Source organism: Stigmatopora argus, chromosome 1, assembly GCF_051989625.1.
Source record: "Stigmatopora argus isolate UIUO_Sarg chromosome 1, RoL_Sarg_1.0, whole genome shotgun sequence".
Lineage (NCBI taxonomy): Eukaryota > Metazoa > Chordata > Actinopteri > Syngnathiformes > Syngnathidae > Stigmatopora > Stigmatopora argus.
In genome coordinates this window covers 21,247,140-21,267,082 of record NC_135387.1, presented here as the reverse complement: position 1 = coordinate 21,267,082, position 19,943 = coordinate 21,247,140, and the positions used below count along the sequence as shown (strand labels likewise).

At 40.9% G+C, this 19,943-nt stretch overlaps 1 protein-coding gene across 7 annotated transcripts in view; it reads right to left on the bottom strand.

Annotated features, from left to right (window-relative positions):
* The window catches only part of LOC144082778 (ERC protein 2-like), a 93,849-nt gene that overhangs the window by 4,616 nt on the left and 69,290 nt on the right, over positions 1-19,943 (bottom strand). The window contains exons 16-18 of one of the 7 annotated variants that reach the window (XR_013303350.1): positions 19,522-19,571; positions 1,970-2,065; positions 1,454-1,639 (exon numbers count right to left, since the gene is read on the bottom strand). The exons of 4 other annotated variants lie outside the window; for them this stretch is intronic. Coding sequence is in view for 1 of the 3 variants with exons in the window: in XM_077610191.1 (XP_077466317.1) it covers positions 19,545-19,571 (27 nt within the window). In the remaining 2 variants the exon portion in view is untranslated. Of the gene's footprint in view, positions 1-1,453; positions 2,066-19,521; positions 19,572-19,943 lie in introns of all 7 variants that reach the window. 2 more of the 7 variants (XR_013303349.1, XM_077610191.1) reach the window with 2 other exon arrangements.

Sequence of the window (19,943 nt, the reverse complement as noted above, 5' to 3'; positions counted from 1 at the left end):
ATGATACAGGTGGATTTTACTTGGCGTGTTGTTCAATATATTTTGTGCACATGACTACAAACCTTTCTGAACTTGTATTTGCATGATGCAGTCCGGAGACAAAATACCAGCAAACTAAGTGCTAATGCTAAACACACGCATGTAAAAATCACAAAGATATAGGCGCCAGACTGCAAAACAGAAAAAGTGTTATTGGTCGGGTAAATTCATTTACTGCTCAATTTACCCTGAGGCAAAAAAAAGTATAATGTTCATACAGGTCCTAAATAGAGGTTTGTGCATCGGCAATAAAACATGCTAAAAGGTGCATGGAATTCTCTGTCTTCACTCCCAAATTCCTCTCTTTTCCTCCCCCACTGTGTCTTGATTTCTCTCTTAAAAGTTCACCTTGGACTGAGCTCTCATTCACTCCTATAATCTTCTATCTCTAATCACGGGATTCCTTTGCTGGCTCTATCTTTTGTTCCGAAAGCATTCTAAGAGGCAGTCTTTGTGTTTTGAGAGAAATGTCGGTAACGCTACAAGCTGAATCCGAATCAAAGACAATGTCATAAACTGTTCGTAGGGGTGTTCTACATACACTGTCCACAGAATCTCTATCATAGTCACAACATTGTAAACAATCTCACACTTAAGGTGTTGGAAACAAAAGATTTAGTGTTCGAATTTCATTATCAGCCTCAAGTGCCGTTTAGTATATGATCCAGGATTTCACACTTTCACAAAAGAAGAAGCGGAAATGGCCCAATTTAAAAACGTGGCTTACTCTGTTCAAATGCGCTACAATTGACACAGAGGTTGAGCGGTAATTGGTAAATTCCCAGAGGTCCATTGGGTATACTAATCCTAATCGGCAGATTACATGAATTTGGCTCGGGAGATCCGTGCAGCCATTTTTAACACTGATCACTGTACTTGTATAGTGACGATAAAGGCCTTTCATTTATGAGTATTTATGAGTGAAAGGTGTTGACGTCTACCTCACATGTCAGTGGATCTGGTTATCTATACGCTAGGTCACCAGTCTACTGTACCTTGTCCAAAATCTCAACATGGGTACATAGTAAATGTATGCCCTTTTCCCCTACAAAATTGTCATTTGCACTGAAAGTGTCTTTAAGAACAGACACTTGTAGCACCAGAACACCTATCATGCATATAAAACGTGCTTTGCGTCTGTCACACTACAGTGGAGTCACATTTACGTGAGCACGCATGGGTACTATCTATGAAAATAGGGCCCAACATTTCAATTTTTTTTGTCCTTCGAATCAAATTTCCTTAGTGACGTGGACCTGACAATCTGGTACAAATGTGGGTAAAGTAGTCGGGAGCTATACTACTTTTGGCTACAGCTGGATGGCAAACATGCTTGTTCTGAGTGCCCAGACATTTTATGCAGGATGCAAAGTAGTGGAGTTTGACATATGAAGGAAACTCCTACAAATCTTACCAGCCTGTGGTTGCTATGCTTCTTTCCTTGCCTGTGGTATGCTGGCAGCATTAGGCAGAGACGCTATGTGGCTGGACAAGATGGTCAGCTGGCACTGTGGTTGGCATGAAGCTGTTCTCTGCGGTGGCGGTGTCAAAGAATGGGACCCTTTGCAACGTCATACGAAATGGCAGTCTTTGCACTTCACTATAATAAAGCAGGCGGGTATGTTAAGTGGTAAGCCGCAGTCTTGGGGCTCCTGTATGGGCAAGAGCTTGCTATTAAAAGAGGATGTCCACGCTGGACCTGATGCTTTGTACTCTGCTGTTTTACTTGTTTTGTTTTTTTAAATTTATTTTATTTTTAACTATGATTGACTTTACCCAACACCTTGACCGAGAGTTAAGCCTGTCACTGGAGCTAACAGTCGTTTAGCACCCAGGTTTTTGGACCTTGAACATGACTGAATGTAGATACCAGTACAAGCCTGGGTGATGGGGGTGTGGGCAAAGAGGACAAAATGAAACTCGAGCCCACATTAAAGGACCTCCACCAGGTAGGAGATCAGGGGAGGTTCCCATTCTGTCAGTGTCTGCAGGGTCCTGGGCTTCTGGAGCCCTATCTCACCTCCATCTGGAAAGAGAATCTGAGGGTAGTCTGATGGTCTGATAAGTGGCCATGCTGACTGACTTAGTAACAGCCTCTCACCCCCATCTGAAAAAATAAATTTAGGGGATGCAGGCCTATCAACATTGTTTTTTCATAAGGGCATTGAAGGAAAGTTTGAGGTATCAGCTTTGAAGTTTTGTATGCATAACTTCCTGCACAGACATGATCACATTGACATGAGCGGCTGAATTTCGTCTCAATACAGAGAGAAAATGATTATGACTTACAAAGATAAAAAAGTCCTATATGTTCAATGGACTTGACACAAACAAATATGATTCACACTCTATAAAAGTTTCACATGGTACCTGTTTCACAAATGTGTGTGTGTGTGTGTATGTGTGTGTGTGTGTGTGTGTTTGTGCGTGCATATCACAACAAAAAAGACGACCTAGCTAATGTTCTTCTGGCACCCCTTAGCTTTTTTTCTGGATGTGGTAATAGCCCTGGGGCTCCATCTTCTGCTTGACTTTTTCTCAAGATGGCACCAAAGCCATCGACTCTACAGTTTTGACTTCTAAACCAACGAGCAGCGTCCCCACTCTGCGCCCTTCACACTTACGATTTCTCCATCTGTTCTTTATTGACCACAGTTCAAGTTCTGTCTCTTAAATGATTTGCCCCCATCAGCTAGGGAAAAGCTAAGCTAGGGAAATCTAGCGCCTTTGAAAGTGAGTGAAAATGTGAAATCCAAATTTAAAAATTAAACAAATAAAACTTCATTCCAAAGTGCTGAAAAAGTAGATGAAAATCTCAAACAATGTCGGAGTCTTTTTCACTTCTCATTAGACCGTTTTTTTCTTTGATTTCTCATATTTTCCAATATCCTTTTTAAGCATCACTAATAAACACAAGTCACTTGATTTAAGCAAATGCACTAGTGGCTATAAACGGGATTGTTAGAGCTCGCTGTCAAGTGGACTGAGAGTGTTTGTTCTAGCGCAGCTGCAGCGTGATGCTTAATGCTAGGTAAGTCCGGTCTCAGGAAGAACCAATCATCTTGTTGGCTAGGTCTGCTTGCTGCCCCCCGGGTCAGAAGGAGCCCCAGGACATTAGACACATTGGATACACACTAGGGAAAAGAGCTTTTACAATGCTTGGTGGTCTGCTACTGATCTCTTGCTAATGCCATGCACCCAAGTGCCAATTGTGAAAAGTACCAAATGGATCCACACTATTGGAAAAGAAAATGTACTATTGATAACTTGATCATTGTTTTTTATTTATTCCTTACTTGGTGACTATCCTTAAAGAAACATGCAGCTCAGATCAAACAGTTTTTGTGTGCGTGCTGTGTGTGTTTGTGTGTGTGTGCGTGTGTGTGAGTGTGTGTGCGTGTGTGTGGGAGGGGGGTCGTATGTGCATGTGCGGTCAATTTTCCATGCTGTGGGATCCCACCACCTCCAGGCATGAATCTGGGGGCAATGAAAGAAATGGGGAAAAGTGACCATCAAAAGAAAAGTGTTAGGTGGGGAATGCCCACCTTTCCTGCCTCGGGCTTTTGTGCTGGGGTGTGTGTTTGTATGTGCGAGGGGGGACAGTCTATAGACTATTTACATACTATAGAGATTCCTCACATCCCATGAGGACATTTTAAAAGAGAGTTGAGGCAGTTTTGACAGAATGCTCTGAACGCTCAATTGCTTCTGCTGTGCAGTAACTGGATTGAATTGACTTACATCCTCTAAAAGCATTTTGAATATATGTACAAACTGTGGAATGCTCTGTGGTTCATGGAAAGGCTATGCAGTTATGCTAAAAATGGGAATGGAGTCAATTGCAAATAATCATAGAAAGTGACAACTTAGACTTAGTATAGCGATAAAACATTAACAATCCCTAATAGCTTGGACAAAGTGCTGCATGTATTTTTACTGTTTATTCGCAAAATACAGCAAACACAATAAACAGGCTCTGAGACAGTGGTCAAGCGTTTAACATTTAGTTTAGCTGTGGGATACATGCAACACATTATGATGCACTGCTACTATAAGCTAGGCAAATACACTTTGTTATGATGGGGAAGAATGATGTACAGTCCAGCTGGGATGATATTGTATGTAAACATGTCCTCACCCTGTTTATGAAAGTCTGAGCAGTGGAATATAAATGTTCCAGCTAGGTTAGGATCACTGCTTCCTTGAACAAAAACACATGATGTCCTGTTCCATACATCTAAACATCAAGGCAGCAAAATAGATTCCCATCGTTGCACTAAAATAAGTGGTGAAAATGTAGTGTCTAAAGTGCTTGCAGACTTCCAGTAACTGGAAAAGAATCACACAATTCATTCTGTATGAAATGTTAGGTTGTGGGCCGGTGTGTGTATGTGTGCGTGTGTAAACTTCCATCCATTTGTCTTGGCAGCACTGGGAATAGTATCGGCTTAACATTGAAAGAATTCAGGCCTCCCGAGCAAGGTCATGTGCTGATGTTTAGTAGGAGCTTTCTCAGGTCACAGATTGTGACTTTCAACCATCACTCACATTACTCCACATCCTTGAGTAGGCCAGTTAAAATGGCACGACCCACATTTCTCCCCCAGTTTGCTGTAATGACAGATGACAGGCGTTTCAGTCGACTTACCTAGTTGAAGGAGAAGTCAAACAAAATAGCTGCAAGGAAACAAATGTCCTTCGCATATACAAACTTTAGGTAGGGTCCTTTGGAATTTTAATGAGAATAAACTAAAACATAAAACACATTCTGTATTTGCAACATTGTGGGCACAATTTAAGGCAAAAAGGACTGCACTGTGAGAACAGTTCATAGAGACTGAAGATGAGTGTGTTATTTTAAATCTTGCCTGACCTGACCATAATTCTATCAGACAATTTTGACATGAACCAGAATGGAGATAGTGAGCCAGTTATTGTTGCTCTACACCGATGAGTGACCTCAAAATTTAGCTTCAGGATGAATGGAAAACAATTTGGACAGGCACTTCAAAATTTGGGAAAATCTTCCCAGAAGAGTAGAAGCTGCCATACTATAGATGTAACTGTGGGACCGAGGCTGCATTAATACTCAGACTAGACTGGAATAATAGACTTAATGACCCCCATGGGATTATTTCAGTGACGACCGACCTACCTACCAAGCAGAACTCACACAGGCACATTGAAAACATATACTATAAAGTCAAACATGAACTGGCTTGAAGGGATTCAACAATGCCATACACTTAATCACTGTGTGAAAATAATTACTGCAAAGAATGTGAGAAATCGGAATAAAAAGGACAAATTAATATTTTAACAACTTGTTGCTGGACTAGATATAATCAGTAACACATGCTCAATGCTAAATATATGCAGCTACTGACACTTGACAAAGATGGGTTAAAAATGCAACATTTGAGCACGATGCACAGTTGGGGCAACTAAGTGGTAAATGTACACAGCAGTGGTTAAGTAAACAGGGACTAGTCCCCTGAAGGGCACTGACCAAGAGTACCTGAAGTTTGGCCTGGCATCAGTTATGCTCCATACTAAAAAGGAATGCCTCCACCAAAATTTAGAAAACACATTTTCCTAAACTGTTTTCACTGCAATGTGCATGTAAATACGTTCATTCTTTCTGGCTAAATGAATGAGAACAGATTTTCCTTACATTTAATGAGCTGAATGCATAGAACCCGGCAAAAATAAAAGCAAATACATGGTATACAAAAGACAGGTGCAGTGATGATGTACAGTATGGCTCTATAACGCTGGTTCAATAAGGTACATTTTATTAAAGTGTTGCAGACTTTCAGTCATTCAGGGCAGAATATATATAAATAAGGGTGACCAAGAACAGAGTGAACGCTTGGAATGAACAGGTAGAGATATGACGGGGTCTTGTCGATCTTCTACAACAGATAAACATGGGCCAGACAAATGTCAGAGGGCCTCTTGACCAGGATACTCCCTGCTCTGTGTACTGAGTTCACTGTGTAACACATACAGTTCCAGCACATTCGAGTGAAGAAGCAGCAAATGACAAAGGCCCAAGCATGACTCAAGGAATAAGAGAGTCAGAGACAGAAACAAGAAGTGATGTTTAAAAAAGAGGCGGTGTAATAACAGTGGTTAAGTCTTGCTCTTTCATTGGGTAAATCGGACCAGGCTATTTCACAGTGTAGGAATCTCCTGCCGCACAGATCAAAGACTCACCCATAGACAGGGTATTAGACAGCACGAGGAACAGGTGACAGCTCTTCCACATATGGAGGCATTCACACAGACTTGCACACCCCAACACACGATTGCAACACCACACACATCTGGATGAACACACGCTGAGATCAGAAAAGCTTAGAGTGACAGCTTCTTTTGTGTCCCAAAGAGCCTGTGGGGGATGCCTTTCGGAGGAACTCTCATAAAACCGTACATCTATCATCTGGGCTTGAGGAACCACTTAAAAAGAGTCAATACAGGATGCGCACATACCACACACCAAATATGCAGTGGGTATGACAAAGTGCATTCAGACGTAACAAGTTTAAGCACGACAGGGACTGTGTGAGGTGAACATGGATGAAATTAAACACGCACAGCCGATGCATATATATGCCAAGGAAATATGTGGAGAGAGGAGACCTATGATGTATAGATCTAATATAGTGAGGGCCACGTACAGAAAGTGTGAACGTAAATCTCATCGTAAGCGTTGCATCACTTCCCCTAGCAGGGTAAAGATACTGTTTCTACTACATAAAAAGACACATGTGCTCAAAGAAAAATCCAGGAAGATTAAGGTTACTCAATAATTGTGCGCAGCGGAACTTGGGTAAAAGCAGACATGCAAACAAATATTGTTATGAACAGAAGACCAGATATCTAGTGCAAACAAGGGGCTGTTCAGAGTGATTCAGCACATAACAGAAATAAGAGGACAGCTAAACATATATATTAAATCATTAGGCTGGGTAGCAAACTAGCAGTGGTGCCATAAGCGTGAGACATTATACAATACATGAGACAGCAAGGTCATGTAAAAAATTATACAAGTCAAAAATACAGTGGAAGAAAAGCATATTTGATATGCACGATGGATCTGAAAATCAAGAAATGTTATGCCTCCTTGGGGGGGCAGTGTTATTGTGATGATGCAGAAGCAGGGCGCTTGCGTGACGGCAATCGAATGAAGGCAGTCGATGCAGGAGCACAGAACTGGCCCTGAACCCAACTCTACTTTCAGAGTGATGTTATCACTCGATGTCACATAAGACTGGCATCGTAGTGGTGGTTTTTCCACATGCCTATTTTCACCACAAAAAAGTACCACACTGTGCCGCAGTCGTGGCGAGCATTCGGCTTGAGCTCAAGCGGAGAACTTTTTGCCCATTTTTCTGTTTGTTGTTTTCCGTATGTTGGTGTCAAATCCTGGTTCTCAGGCCAAATGGATTTTTGAGCCAAAATACCAAGAGAAAAATCCCAGTGGAGTCGATTGTGCCACTTTGAATATTTGACCATGGAAAGCTTCAACGTTGTGTACCATACCAATATATAATAAATCTGTATGGTTTTGAATTTTAGAGCAATGTAAATTAATCAGTCCCACCAAAAAACATGGCCATTAGTACCAATAGCTTTCGTTGTTTTCACAGAATATGAAAAGATTACACAGCAGCATAGTGAGCCAATTATGCTCTTCACTAAAACACGCCTGAAGCACCAACAGCTCCGTAATGATGATGGCTTAAACGTTTTCACCAATTCAGCTGTCCCAGCCATCTTACACGCACATAAACATACTTGGCTTGCAGACTAACGCAAACACACACACACATGACCGTACGCACGCCCACACAAAAACACACGCACGCAGACAGGCACACTTGCACTGAGCCACAGAAGCTGACTGAGTCAAATTGAATCCTTGTGGTAAACGCATTGAACATCCATCCACCCACAAAGGGCCATTTGTGTGTGCACGTGTGTGTGTGCATCTTCTCAGTACGCCATCATGTCAAGGATTGCTTCATGTTGAAACTTTGAAACAGTTGCAGATGAACTACAAGTTTTAGCCTTTCTCTTCCTCATCTTCCTGACATCCTTTTTTCCACTACCACTCCAAACAGCCTCACCTCTGACCCAGTGCCAATTCGCTACTGTCATTATGCAATTAACACCAATTAAGTCATTTGGCCGTAAGAATGCGTGTGTGTGTGCGTCTGCCTGTATCCACGCGCATACTCATATGTGTGCGCGAGTCTGGGGATGTGTGCACATGTGCATGATGGGGAAATTATAACAGCACAAGGGAGCCTTTTGGAAGCTGAGAGCATAGCACTGCACTGCAATCAACCAATCAGCCTTCAGATGGCTTTGACATGAAAAGAGAGCTCGGCCTCTTCTAACCCTCCGGGTCAGCCCCAATTTACTCTATTTACCCACTCAGGAATGACTCTCCGTGTGTGATGAAGGAGACAGAGGGAGGGAATTGGGCTGTGGAGGATTGGGTGCTGAAGAGCCTTGGGGTTGTTGGGCAGGTGAATTGTAGTGGGTAGGAGGGCGGGTTAAAGTTAGGGTGGGATCGAGTTGAAAGAGAGAGAACGAGAGAGGGAGACATGGGGAAAGGCCTTCAGGTTGTGTTTGCAAAGCTAAAGGGCCAGCATTTGGAGTCCATTTTCTGACAATGTACCCTTGAAGAGAGCCTCGCTGAACACACATGCATGCACATCCACATAAAACACAAACGTGCACAATATTTCCAAACCTCAGAGGACAAAATTGACAACATATTAAAGGCAAGAGTTTCATAATCAAAAAAGAGTTGGGAGTGTTTAGCAAATGTAAAAAAACAAATGCTCAGACAGACTGAAGAATTGTCATTTGATTATGTTTAGAATACTGTGATTAAAATCCCCCACAGCATCTATGTACCACAAGCTCCATTGAAATGTGCATGTTGTAGGTATGCATTTAGTAAAGGAACATTTCTGGATTGTATGTTTGTTTGTTGTAGTTTAGTATTATTGCAACCCACAGTATAGATAGTCTTTTTGGGTGGCTATATACCTATAAATCTGGTCGTGAAAAACACCCATTTAAATGCAATAAATGTTTAATCTAAAACAAAAGAGACAGTCTCATCTCATCTCATTTTCTGCACCAATTTATGGTCACTAGGGTCGTGGGGGGTGCTGGAGCCTATCCCAGCTGACTTCGGGACAGAGGCAGGGGACACCCTGAATTGGTGGCCAGCCATTCGCAGGGCACAAGGAGACAAACAACCATTCATGCTCACACTCATACCTAGGGGTAATTTAGAGTGACCAATCAGTCTACCATGCATGTCTTTGGAATGTGGGCGGAAACCGGAGTACCCATAGAAAACCCATGCAGGCCCGGGGAGAACATGTAAACTGCAAACTCCACACAAGTGGACTGACCTGGATTTGAAACTAGCTCCCCCACTGTGAGGCTGACACGCTAACCACTCACTCACCGGGCCGCCCACAAAACAGACAAACTATATTCAAAATTATAATAAATGGATACATTTGTGGAATTTATAATATGAGATAGGTGAGAAAAAATAGGTAGTTACAGAGTCAAGACAGTTCAGATGCATTTGGCCATGTCACGTAGTATGCAGCGGCCCTTTGAGTCAATGTGCTTTTTATACTGGATAAATATTCAATTGCTTGCGAACTGATGCTGACATCTTAGTCTGTGATTACAAGTGGCTAAAAAGCAATTAAGGTCATCCCAATGTATCCGTGATTACTATAAGAATGATATCAATATTGGCGCAATCCTGATCTGAGAGCTCTACTTACTTAAAACAATTGAAACGTTTGCTTTCTCGCAGTACAAGTCGATTTGTATTGATGGTGCATGTGAAAAAAGCCCCTGAATTGCTTAGTGCACAGAATACAACCCCCCACCCCCCCACTGATCAACACCCCAGCTGTGAGGTCTGGTGCCAGGGCTGGGCAGCAGACCAGTCCGCTAAACAGGACCAGTCATCTCTTCATCACACCAAACAGCCTCCTGGCTACACAACAAGGGGAGGCATAAAAACTAAAAACAGACCGATACTTTAAGAGAGAGAGAGAAAAAAGAGTCAGTATTTCCACAGCTTCAAGTCAATAGTATCACATATCTAAGGAGGGGCTGGTGAAATAGCCTATATCTTCTGTGTTTGTGTGTATTAGGAAAAAAAACTGTCCTGCTTCAGGGGTTCAGAGCATGCACTTTAATCAGGACAAGATGACTCTGCCACAGGAAGTCTTCCAGCAAAGGAGAGGAAGCAGCAACACGAGGACCACATCATTAGTCTCGCCCTTTTCTCCAAAGTCCCACAGCCAATAAGAGTTCTGGACACCAAGAAAGGGTTTGTGACCTGTGGCTTATTTTCCAATATCTACCCCTAGGCTGCAATTAATAACTTATTTGTTTACTGAACTTAATGATTCCATGTTGTGTGTTAAACTGAGTCAGAAGTGTGCACAGACCTTTCAGTTAAAAGTTTGAGAACCATGCAGCTTTTTGGTGCCATGCCCTCACACAACATACACAAACAGCTTTCCAAAAAGCCAAACCAGCAGCCTGCCCACCACATTCTCACCGCCCTCTACTGTTCTGCGAGCCATCAAGGCGAAAGACGCTAATTTTTGTTGATGGCTTACAGGTGGCCAGCGCAAGGTGAACCACATTCACTGGGCTGGCCGACAGACACAAGCATACCGGCATACCTCTATATACACGGACAGTAAAACCAATCCGTTCTACAAACCCTAACATTAAAGACATAAACATACACCATATTAAAACATCCACAGTAAACCATATGCTCTCTCATAAAGTTTGAAAAATTTCCAACTAAGGTCAAAGTCAATTCCAGGGCTGGTAATATACCAGACGGCGATAAACCCCTTTCATAAAGTTCAGTTTTTCTATCGTTTTTTTTCACAAAGCTAAATGAAAGTACTAGATTGCTTTTTGTAGGAAAATACGGCCTTTAACTATTAAGATAACAGCTGGATTCCGCAGTGTATGACATAATTGTACTAATATAGAGGAGGATTATGCACAATGAAGTATGTGCTTTGTATAGTAAATATCCCACAATTATCAGATTACCTGCGTAATGTTGTCTGTCATCGAGACATGCTACATTTAATTTTGTGAGACAAGTACTAACACAATCCACTACAGAGACAATATCGAACCCAAAAGTCATGTTTAACATGTTTTTAATTTTCACTTTGCTCCACATGCTTTATATGGTTCATTTAATGCTACTATGGCAAATGTTTGCAATTAATTGAGCACTTGTGCCATCTTGTAAATGTTCATAGCCAGACAGAAGAGGTATGCTGTGTGTGCATGAGCTCTTTGATGTGGGACCCTTAGCTTTATTAAACACAAGCCTGAAAGTACTTTTTTGGAATGTGCTGGTAGTAAATGTGCACAAAAACAGAGCGCCAATATAAATGACTTGACACTTAATGTCACAAGTGCTAAGTGTAATGAGAAGATTAGAAGTGATCGTCCCTATCAAAAAATGTGCAAAACTTCAAATGCACACTATTAGTCAGCCAATATTAAGAAGACACTTATCAATGATCTGTCTGGCATAGCAACAACAACATGGGATTACACCCTGACAAGATGGCAATTTGTTGTGTGGGTTTTTGTCTGCAAAATGTAATAAAGATTTTCAAGTGACTGCCGCCAAGACATTGTATCCACAATAACATTACTATCTTTTTTGATTGATGAAGTTTGTTCAGCTCTTGTATATCAATTGCATGATCTTGTGAGGATTTGAAAGTGATCTGTACATAGTGCACTGTGAATAAATTGTGTTGCTACAGTAGCATTGATGTTTTACTTTTTTTATATTGTGAATATGCTGTGAATAATTCCTTTATACTATTTAAAAAATGCGTAAAAACATATGTTAAATGATTTACTATAAAACAGTTTTAGGATAATTAAGGAATTGAATAATCTGAAGAGAATACAGGCAGATGCCAGGAGAACATACGTAGAACCCGAGGTCAAAAAGCAAAAAAAAAGATTGCCACCCTTTAGCATCAAACATTTGAAGAAACGATACGGTATTCTAAAGTGAACAATAGCTAATTATCTTTTTTCATGGTTCAGTTTGCACCACATGTACATAAACAAACATGACCACAAGAAAAAGACACAGGGAGAGGGAAGGGATAATCCTAGTTGAGACGTGCAGGTAATTCTGGTGGGACCTCGTCGCACGCAATATATAGGATTTACCTCGGTACTTTGATACACCTCCCTGTAATTGCCTGTGTACATTTTTGGACCAATGTTTCGTGTGCATGCGTGTGTGTAAATTCCCTTTGTTGTTCAATCTGTCAATCGAGTTTGTTACACTTAATCCTTAGGATGACACTCTCAATCCTATCTGTCAATCTAGGCCTTTGTAGCACGTTTCAGGCAAAGAACTTGGTTTACCACTAGTTCACTCTCTCTATTGACACACAGACACGCAAACACGCACAAACACACGCACACAAAGTTTAATTATTTGTTTTTCTTGAGAGACAAAAATGCTTTCTTGTCTTTCAGACCATGTCATGTTACCCGACTAGTGTTTGTAGATGGGTCCAGGGGTGTGTGCGTGTACATGCATGTGTGCACGCGTGCATACGTGTGTGTATACGTTTGTGTCTGTGTGCATGAGTAAGCAAGTGATGACCGAATAAGAGCACCAGGATATTCCGAAGCACCTATATCTTAAAAGGCAAGGAAAAATATTTAGCTATTCATTATCATGTTGATGCCTGACGTTTTTTTTCTAAACCTGTCCCTCTCAGCCGTCATTCAAAGGGAATGCAAGCACTATCCACAAAACATCTTTTAGAAGTGTTTAATATAGTTTCTTCTTGGTGACAATAAAAGTTTGCTACCCTATTTGATCTTTTCCTTCTGACCATCTTCATGCTACTGTTACCCTTTAGATTACAATTAAACAGCTATCAGTAGGACAACAATGCGGAGCTTAGTCTGAAATGACGTGAGAAAAAAGGAAACATTGAAACAGACATACTAGCAATCATCTGGGCACGGTTTGTTCCCTAGTTCAAAGAAACATGCTCAGCTGTGTACATGTGTAAAATGCAGGGGCATGCACACATGAACACAAACAAATTATAGCTAAGCCAGTTATTACCTAAGCAAACAGAGTAGTCCGAAAGGAATGCCTGCTGTGAAAAAAACTAGTTCCAGACACAAGCTTTGCATTACGACAAGAGGAGGGAAAAAAGGGTTGAAAAAATGGAATATACAAACTCACAAAGGCTCCGAGACATAAATAACCACGTAAAAATACAATAATTAGAAGGTTAAACACATGTTTAGGTCCTCACTTCATTTGCACTTTGAGCAGACAGTTAGTTCTCCAAGTCATTGTTTTTACTACTCAAACAAATTTTTGGGGATGCCATAGATTAGCTCATTTATTTGAAAGGTGTGATAAACTGACAATTTTTGGATAAATCATTAAAGTGACATTTGTTTACAATGACATTTTAGTTTTAATTTCCTAAAAGAGGAGAGATTTTTGTGATCAATATACATACACACACATACACAATATACACACACACACACACACTTTTGGTAAGCCATTTTGACAATCTGTCTATGAGAAACCTCTTAAAATTACACCCAGGTGTAGTGAAATGCAGACAAAGCCATTCCCTACATTAGGTCTCTGGAATCTCACATAAACAAATTATAAAAATACTTTCTCTGTAAAAGAGTAGCTAAGCATTCCCTAACTGTGCAGTGAAACTTGAGTGGGGCCTTGTTTATATGTGTGACAGAATGTTTACATTGTCTTCCATTCCCATCCCATCAGAACGGGAGCACACCGGGCCTCTGACAGTTTCTACTACAATTTTGAAAAGAAAAAAAAACTACTAGGCAATCCCTGATTGCTGTGACAAAAAATAGTATTAAGTTTGTTGTGTCATTTCTTTTGATTTTTTTTTCAAACACTATGCTTTGCAGTAAAAGTAAGATGGGACTAGGTAGCAAACATTATATATTGATTTATATATACTACCTTGTCTTATGTGGTAAATAAAGTTGTTAGTTCTGTATGATATAATGATATATACAGTAGTACCTCTACTCACGAGTGCCTCTAAAGACAAAATTTTCAGGTTACAAAACACTTTCATATGCAAATGACCACTTCAATATACGAAAACAAGATCCACGTTACAAAATCCCCCAAAACGTAAACACATTTCCTGTATCCGTTATTTTATTTTGAAATTGTCCTGCATCCTGCTTGACACTCCGCCGACTTCTGACTGGAGCCCACAACAACAATTCTTTTGACCACCATTTGTCGTCAGTTCTTTATTTAAAAAATATTAGTAGGAATTTGATTTTGTCCACTACTATTGGCACCCAAGATGCAAAACAGCATATTTTGGAATGTATTGTAAAAAAGTCAGAGTTGGAAAAATCTCTTTGTTACGATTAATGAAATATTAATAAATCCTCTCTCTAAGCTCCAACTGACTAGGACCATTAGACACCATCCCAAAGCCTGATACCTACAATGACTGATGCTGTTCTAAAGTGAGTTCTGTGAGGAGTAGGTGGAAGACCACCCAGCAGTGAATCCAGTTTTGCTGCAGGGATGAAGCTTTGCAGCGGATGCACTCTGACAGGCAAGACCTCGGCCAGTTAGAACATTGAAGTAGAAAATGGGGCACAATGGTACCTATTGATAAGTGCTTTAAGATTTGAATCTGCCATACCCACCTCTGTCCACCTGAGATATAGATATAGGGCAAGATTGGAAAGTATCACATATCGTCCTTTGTCATATTTATGCTCTTTAACTTTTGTACATAGCTTTTGGGGGATATTGTAGTATTGTGACTACACAGCAACTTCATACTTTGTAGCAAGTGACAAAAATGAGTGGCAGTCCAGGTTGCTCTTGTTATTGGAGTACAGTAGCCTAATCTGTGAGCACCGCTAACTTTACTTTGGACTAGGATGACTATAGGTGATCCTGATGACTTCTACAAAGACAATTGAACAGCATCTCTGACCTTTGTGGGAAGAGGGAAAGAAAATTCCCATACTGTGATGTCTTCAAAACTTAGCCAGCAAGGGTTAGAATAATAAAATAACAATACTTATGCTGAAAATGAGGCGGCCCAGTGAGGCGAGTGGTTAGCGCGTCAGCCTCACAGCTCTGGGGTTCTGGGTTCAAATCCAGGTCATGTCCACCTGTGTGGAGTTTGCATGTTCTCCCCGTGCCTGCGTGGGTTTCCCCCAGGTACTCCAGTTTCCTCCCACATTCCAAAAAGAGGCATGGTAGGCTGATTGGACACTCTAAATTGCCCCTAGGTATGGGTGAGTGTACATGGTTGGTTAGGCTGAGATAGGCTCCATCACCCCCCACGACCCTAATGAGCATAAAGCGATTCAGAAAATGATATGGGATGATGATGAAAATGACTGGTATATCATTTTTTTGCCTCTAAATCCTCAATTAATCGGTCGTCTTTTAGTCAATATTGTTTCTTTTTCAAACTTAAGGGAGAGGCTCCAACACCCTTGCGACCATTGTGTTTTTAAGCTACTCAGAAGATGAAAGAATAAAACAATTTAATAAGGAAGCCCCTGACACTGGCCAGAATTATATTCTTCTTTGGAAATTTTACATTTTTTTTCCCCTCCCTACCTCATCCCACCATTTACACACGCACGCGCACGCGCACGCGCACACACACACACACACACCAACACTGGCTTCCTTGTAGTGCCTCCACAGGTGTGAGGATCTCCTCAGGGAAGAGCTTTTGTGTGCTGCCATCTCCATAAGCTCACAAAATACATTTGTAATCCAGTCAGGATTTCTCTATCTTCCTCTCTTCCTTGAGATTTCTTACATACACACGCATATCACCCCCACACACTGAACAAAAGACATCTAACACTTTTTAAGGACTACATTTCTGAATACAAGGCCACATCACATCTTCAGAGACCAGTAATACAGTAATGTGCAAAACTGTCTATTTAACTTTTTTGTTTACTCTCGCATCTTACCAATCATGCTAACTGTATTTTCTGTCTTTAAAGATTTAAAACACCCAATTACCTCATAAACTTAAACAATAGAATCCAAGGCATCTGTTTCCAAGTCCAAATTAAGAGTCAGTGGTAGAATAAGCAGTGCCATTCAGTTGTCAAGTCATTTTAAAATTGTAATAAGAGACAATGACGAGCTTGATTACGAACATCTTTCAGGATGTGTTGACTGGTTTAGCACTCCTTCACACCAGTTTTGATAAATAAGAACGCTTGGCCTTGGTACGAGCCAATCTGATTCAGGCTTGAGACAGGCAAAACTATTTCCTTGACACCAATTTACAGTGAGTGCATTCCAGAATATTAAACAGCACTGACAGTCACTTTTGTAATGAATGTGCTTCCTGGCCTCCTTAAACACACACACACACACACACATTCACCCGAGTGAAATACTTACAGATGTACATAATGTGGACACAAATAGAGCATTCAGTTGGGGAATAAAAAAAACAACAACAACAAAAACGAACAGCATGGACAAACATGCATTATCTTTTTGACTTGTTTTGGCTGGAACAACGCGAGGAATGCCCCTGAGCTTCTTTTCTCCCCATTCAGTACAAACAACTTCACGGTGTAATAAAATACACAATTTTCCAAAGAACGTCTTCCCCCATACTGCTTCATTTTGTGGCCCCAAGTTCTCCTTCACCCCCCTCCTTTAGTGTGCTCTCTGCCAAAAAGGGCATTCTTATTTCATTAGAGTTGGGGGGTGTCTTGGAGGCCAAAAAGGTAAACAAAACCTCTGCAATCACTAAGCAAGGTACATGCAACCAACAAGTCAATCAACAACCAGTGTTCTGACAAACATTCATGTCTATACCTGAATTGCTCAAACCAACTTTGCCAAATACAATTTCAAAACTCAATTATGAAGAAGGAATTGTACATTTCTGGGTTATGAGTTGAGTAAAATACTAACAAAATAAATGAAGAGCATATTTCTGGCAAAAGAATAACTTCAGTTCAGCACAGTCTACAAAATGTGTCCTTGCATATTACTAACAGGATCATACAACAAGAAGATCTCAGACAGTCAGACGGGGTCCTTGGGCCAATGCGTAGGAGAACATATCTGTACGGGGAAGAATGCAGAGATGTGCTGTTTTTGCAAACATGAATTGTCAGCAGTAACGAAAGCTTAGTTAGTTGATCAATGTGTCAACTGGAACCGACAGAGGAACGTGACAGCCAGATATGGACATCGAAAGAATGGCTGGATGGGTCATTACAACTTTGCCTAAAATGAATCTCTGTGTTTGATTACTGCACCACACCATAAGACATTTGAAATGCCACGCCTTTGAAGTTTATACATTTGGCTCAGGAACAATACTGATCTAGGCTTTAAACTGGTCGAGGTAATATCAGCCCAGACCTGTTTTGTGCTTTTTCAATAACTCTTCAATCGGAAGAAATTGCAGTCTGTGTCTGAGGTCTTCATCACTGCATTTTCATCTTCCAATCACAGGAAATAAAGTTAATTTTAAGAAGGTAAAATTAACATGAGTTCCTTGGGCCACATTTGGGGTTATGACGCTCAGGTAGACCTTAATTTTCAACAAGGAGTACAAAGCGTGGCCTCGCATTGGGAGTCAAGCAAGCATCAGTCAAAGAAAGCATTTTTGCTTGCAGTAAACACTTTGATGTTCGGACCGACACACAGATCTCCGGCTATTCTTCTGTCTATTTGGCTATCTGTGCTGTCATCTCTGTTTGTTCATATTAGGGAGCGCTCACTCAGGGACAGGATATGGGGATTAGATCTGGCCTTATTGCGCTGTAGCTACACACCACTAAATAGCTCCCATCTGTTCTTCCATAAAGGGTGGTTAACTCACGTTAGCAGTGCTCGCATTGCACACTGCCAGAACAACTGCAGTGGATAGATGAACTCCACTGATATTGGTAGCCACAACACCACTCTGCGCTAAAGGCTAATGTGGCTGGCTTATTGTATTAGATTGGGATAAGAAGAACCAATACACATACGTTAATGCACGCATAGACACACCATGGGCATATCTGATAGAAAATAGCGTAGGAGCAGTCAAGACTCTGAGTCTTGGGTTTTACCTTGAAGAAAAATATATGTATGTATGTATATATGTACATATGTATATATGTATATATATATATATATATATATATATATATATATATATATATATATAAAGAATTGAGGTGGAAAGAACATGATGGAAAAAAGCAACGATGGAACAGTGGGAAGAAAGAGAATTGGAGTAGTGTGGTTGTTCATGACGGTGAATCTTGACACTACTGCCTTCACAGCACACATGGACTACATTACAGACTATGCACACTGCTCCAATATTGTACACCGTGCATGGTAATGCTCATGTGCACTAACACACACAAAACTAAACTTATCATGGCTACACAGTGGAAAGACAAACCATTTTCTCCAATACACCAACAGAACTGTAATCCTTAAAGCACAGCCATGGCAAAGTGCATAATGACTAAGTCACTGAGGTTAGAAAGACAATCCGCTTGTGATGGTCCACCTGTGGATTATTGGGGGGAATTAATGAGATTCATTGGAAAGTATGAGCATACAATGCCGCCTGCTATTCACTTCACTTGCCACATAAAAACACAGGCACCCTTCTTTTTAGGGCCACTCAGCCCTGTATCTCTTCATCCATGTTTCCTTTCCGCCTGACTTTTTTATTTTAAACACACATGTATTAACGCCAAGCAAATCATAGCACAGGCCTCTTTCATCACGTCTGTGTTGGAAGTCATGTTGTTGAGTCTATGGGGGGGTTGCTTTAATATAAAACTCCCACAACAGGAATTACACTTTATGACTACATTCTTCATTTTATGCTTTTTCAGCTTGCAGTCTTAAAAAACATCTTGACTGTTCAGTCTTGTATTATAATTACCCCACACACGAAACATAACAGGGTAGGGTACTATGGTAAAATTTTACTATAACTTAAATAAAAGGCTTGGGGAGACTGACTTGTCCATCTCTGGTTTGTGTCAATGTGTCGTTTTTATCGCCATTCGACCCTGGTAGACCCACATTAGACTGCTCGGTGCGTTTAGATCTAATAGTGCAAAGTCGACTATATACCCATGCAGACAGTGAATGGAAAGCACTTTAAAGAACCAGCACATGTCTTTTAACCATAAAGGTAGCAATAAAGCACTGAATGCTATTTAGTCCCCGGAAATTCATAAGCAATGGGAAAGGCGCTGTTATATTGGTTTTGTCAGAGTTGGGTAATGGTGCTCGGTTTTTCTGGCAAGTGATTACACTCAAGCACAGGTACTCACAACGCTCCAATGATGATGTCGAATCATGCCCAAATCCCTTCTTCATCCTCCTGAGACACAAAACAAGAAAGAAAGACCACTGTCACTTTAGCATTTTGAAAGCATTTATTCAATGTAATGCTGCCCAGCGGGCAGATTCCAAAAACATGCAGAGTAGGCTGGTTGAACACTCTAAATTGCTCCTGGGTATGAGTGTGAGGGTGAATGGTTGTCCGTCTCCTTGTGCCCTGAGATTGGCTGACCACCGATTCAGGATGTCCCCCGCCTGGTGGCTGTAGTTAGCTGGGATAGTCTCCAGCACCCCTCAACGACCCGTGTCAGGATAAGCGGTACAGAAAATGAATGAATGAATGTTCAAGGCAAAAAGGGTAAAGAAAAATGTAGACAATTTAAAAAGCCCCTTGTCCAAATTGTGACGACTG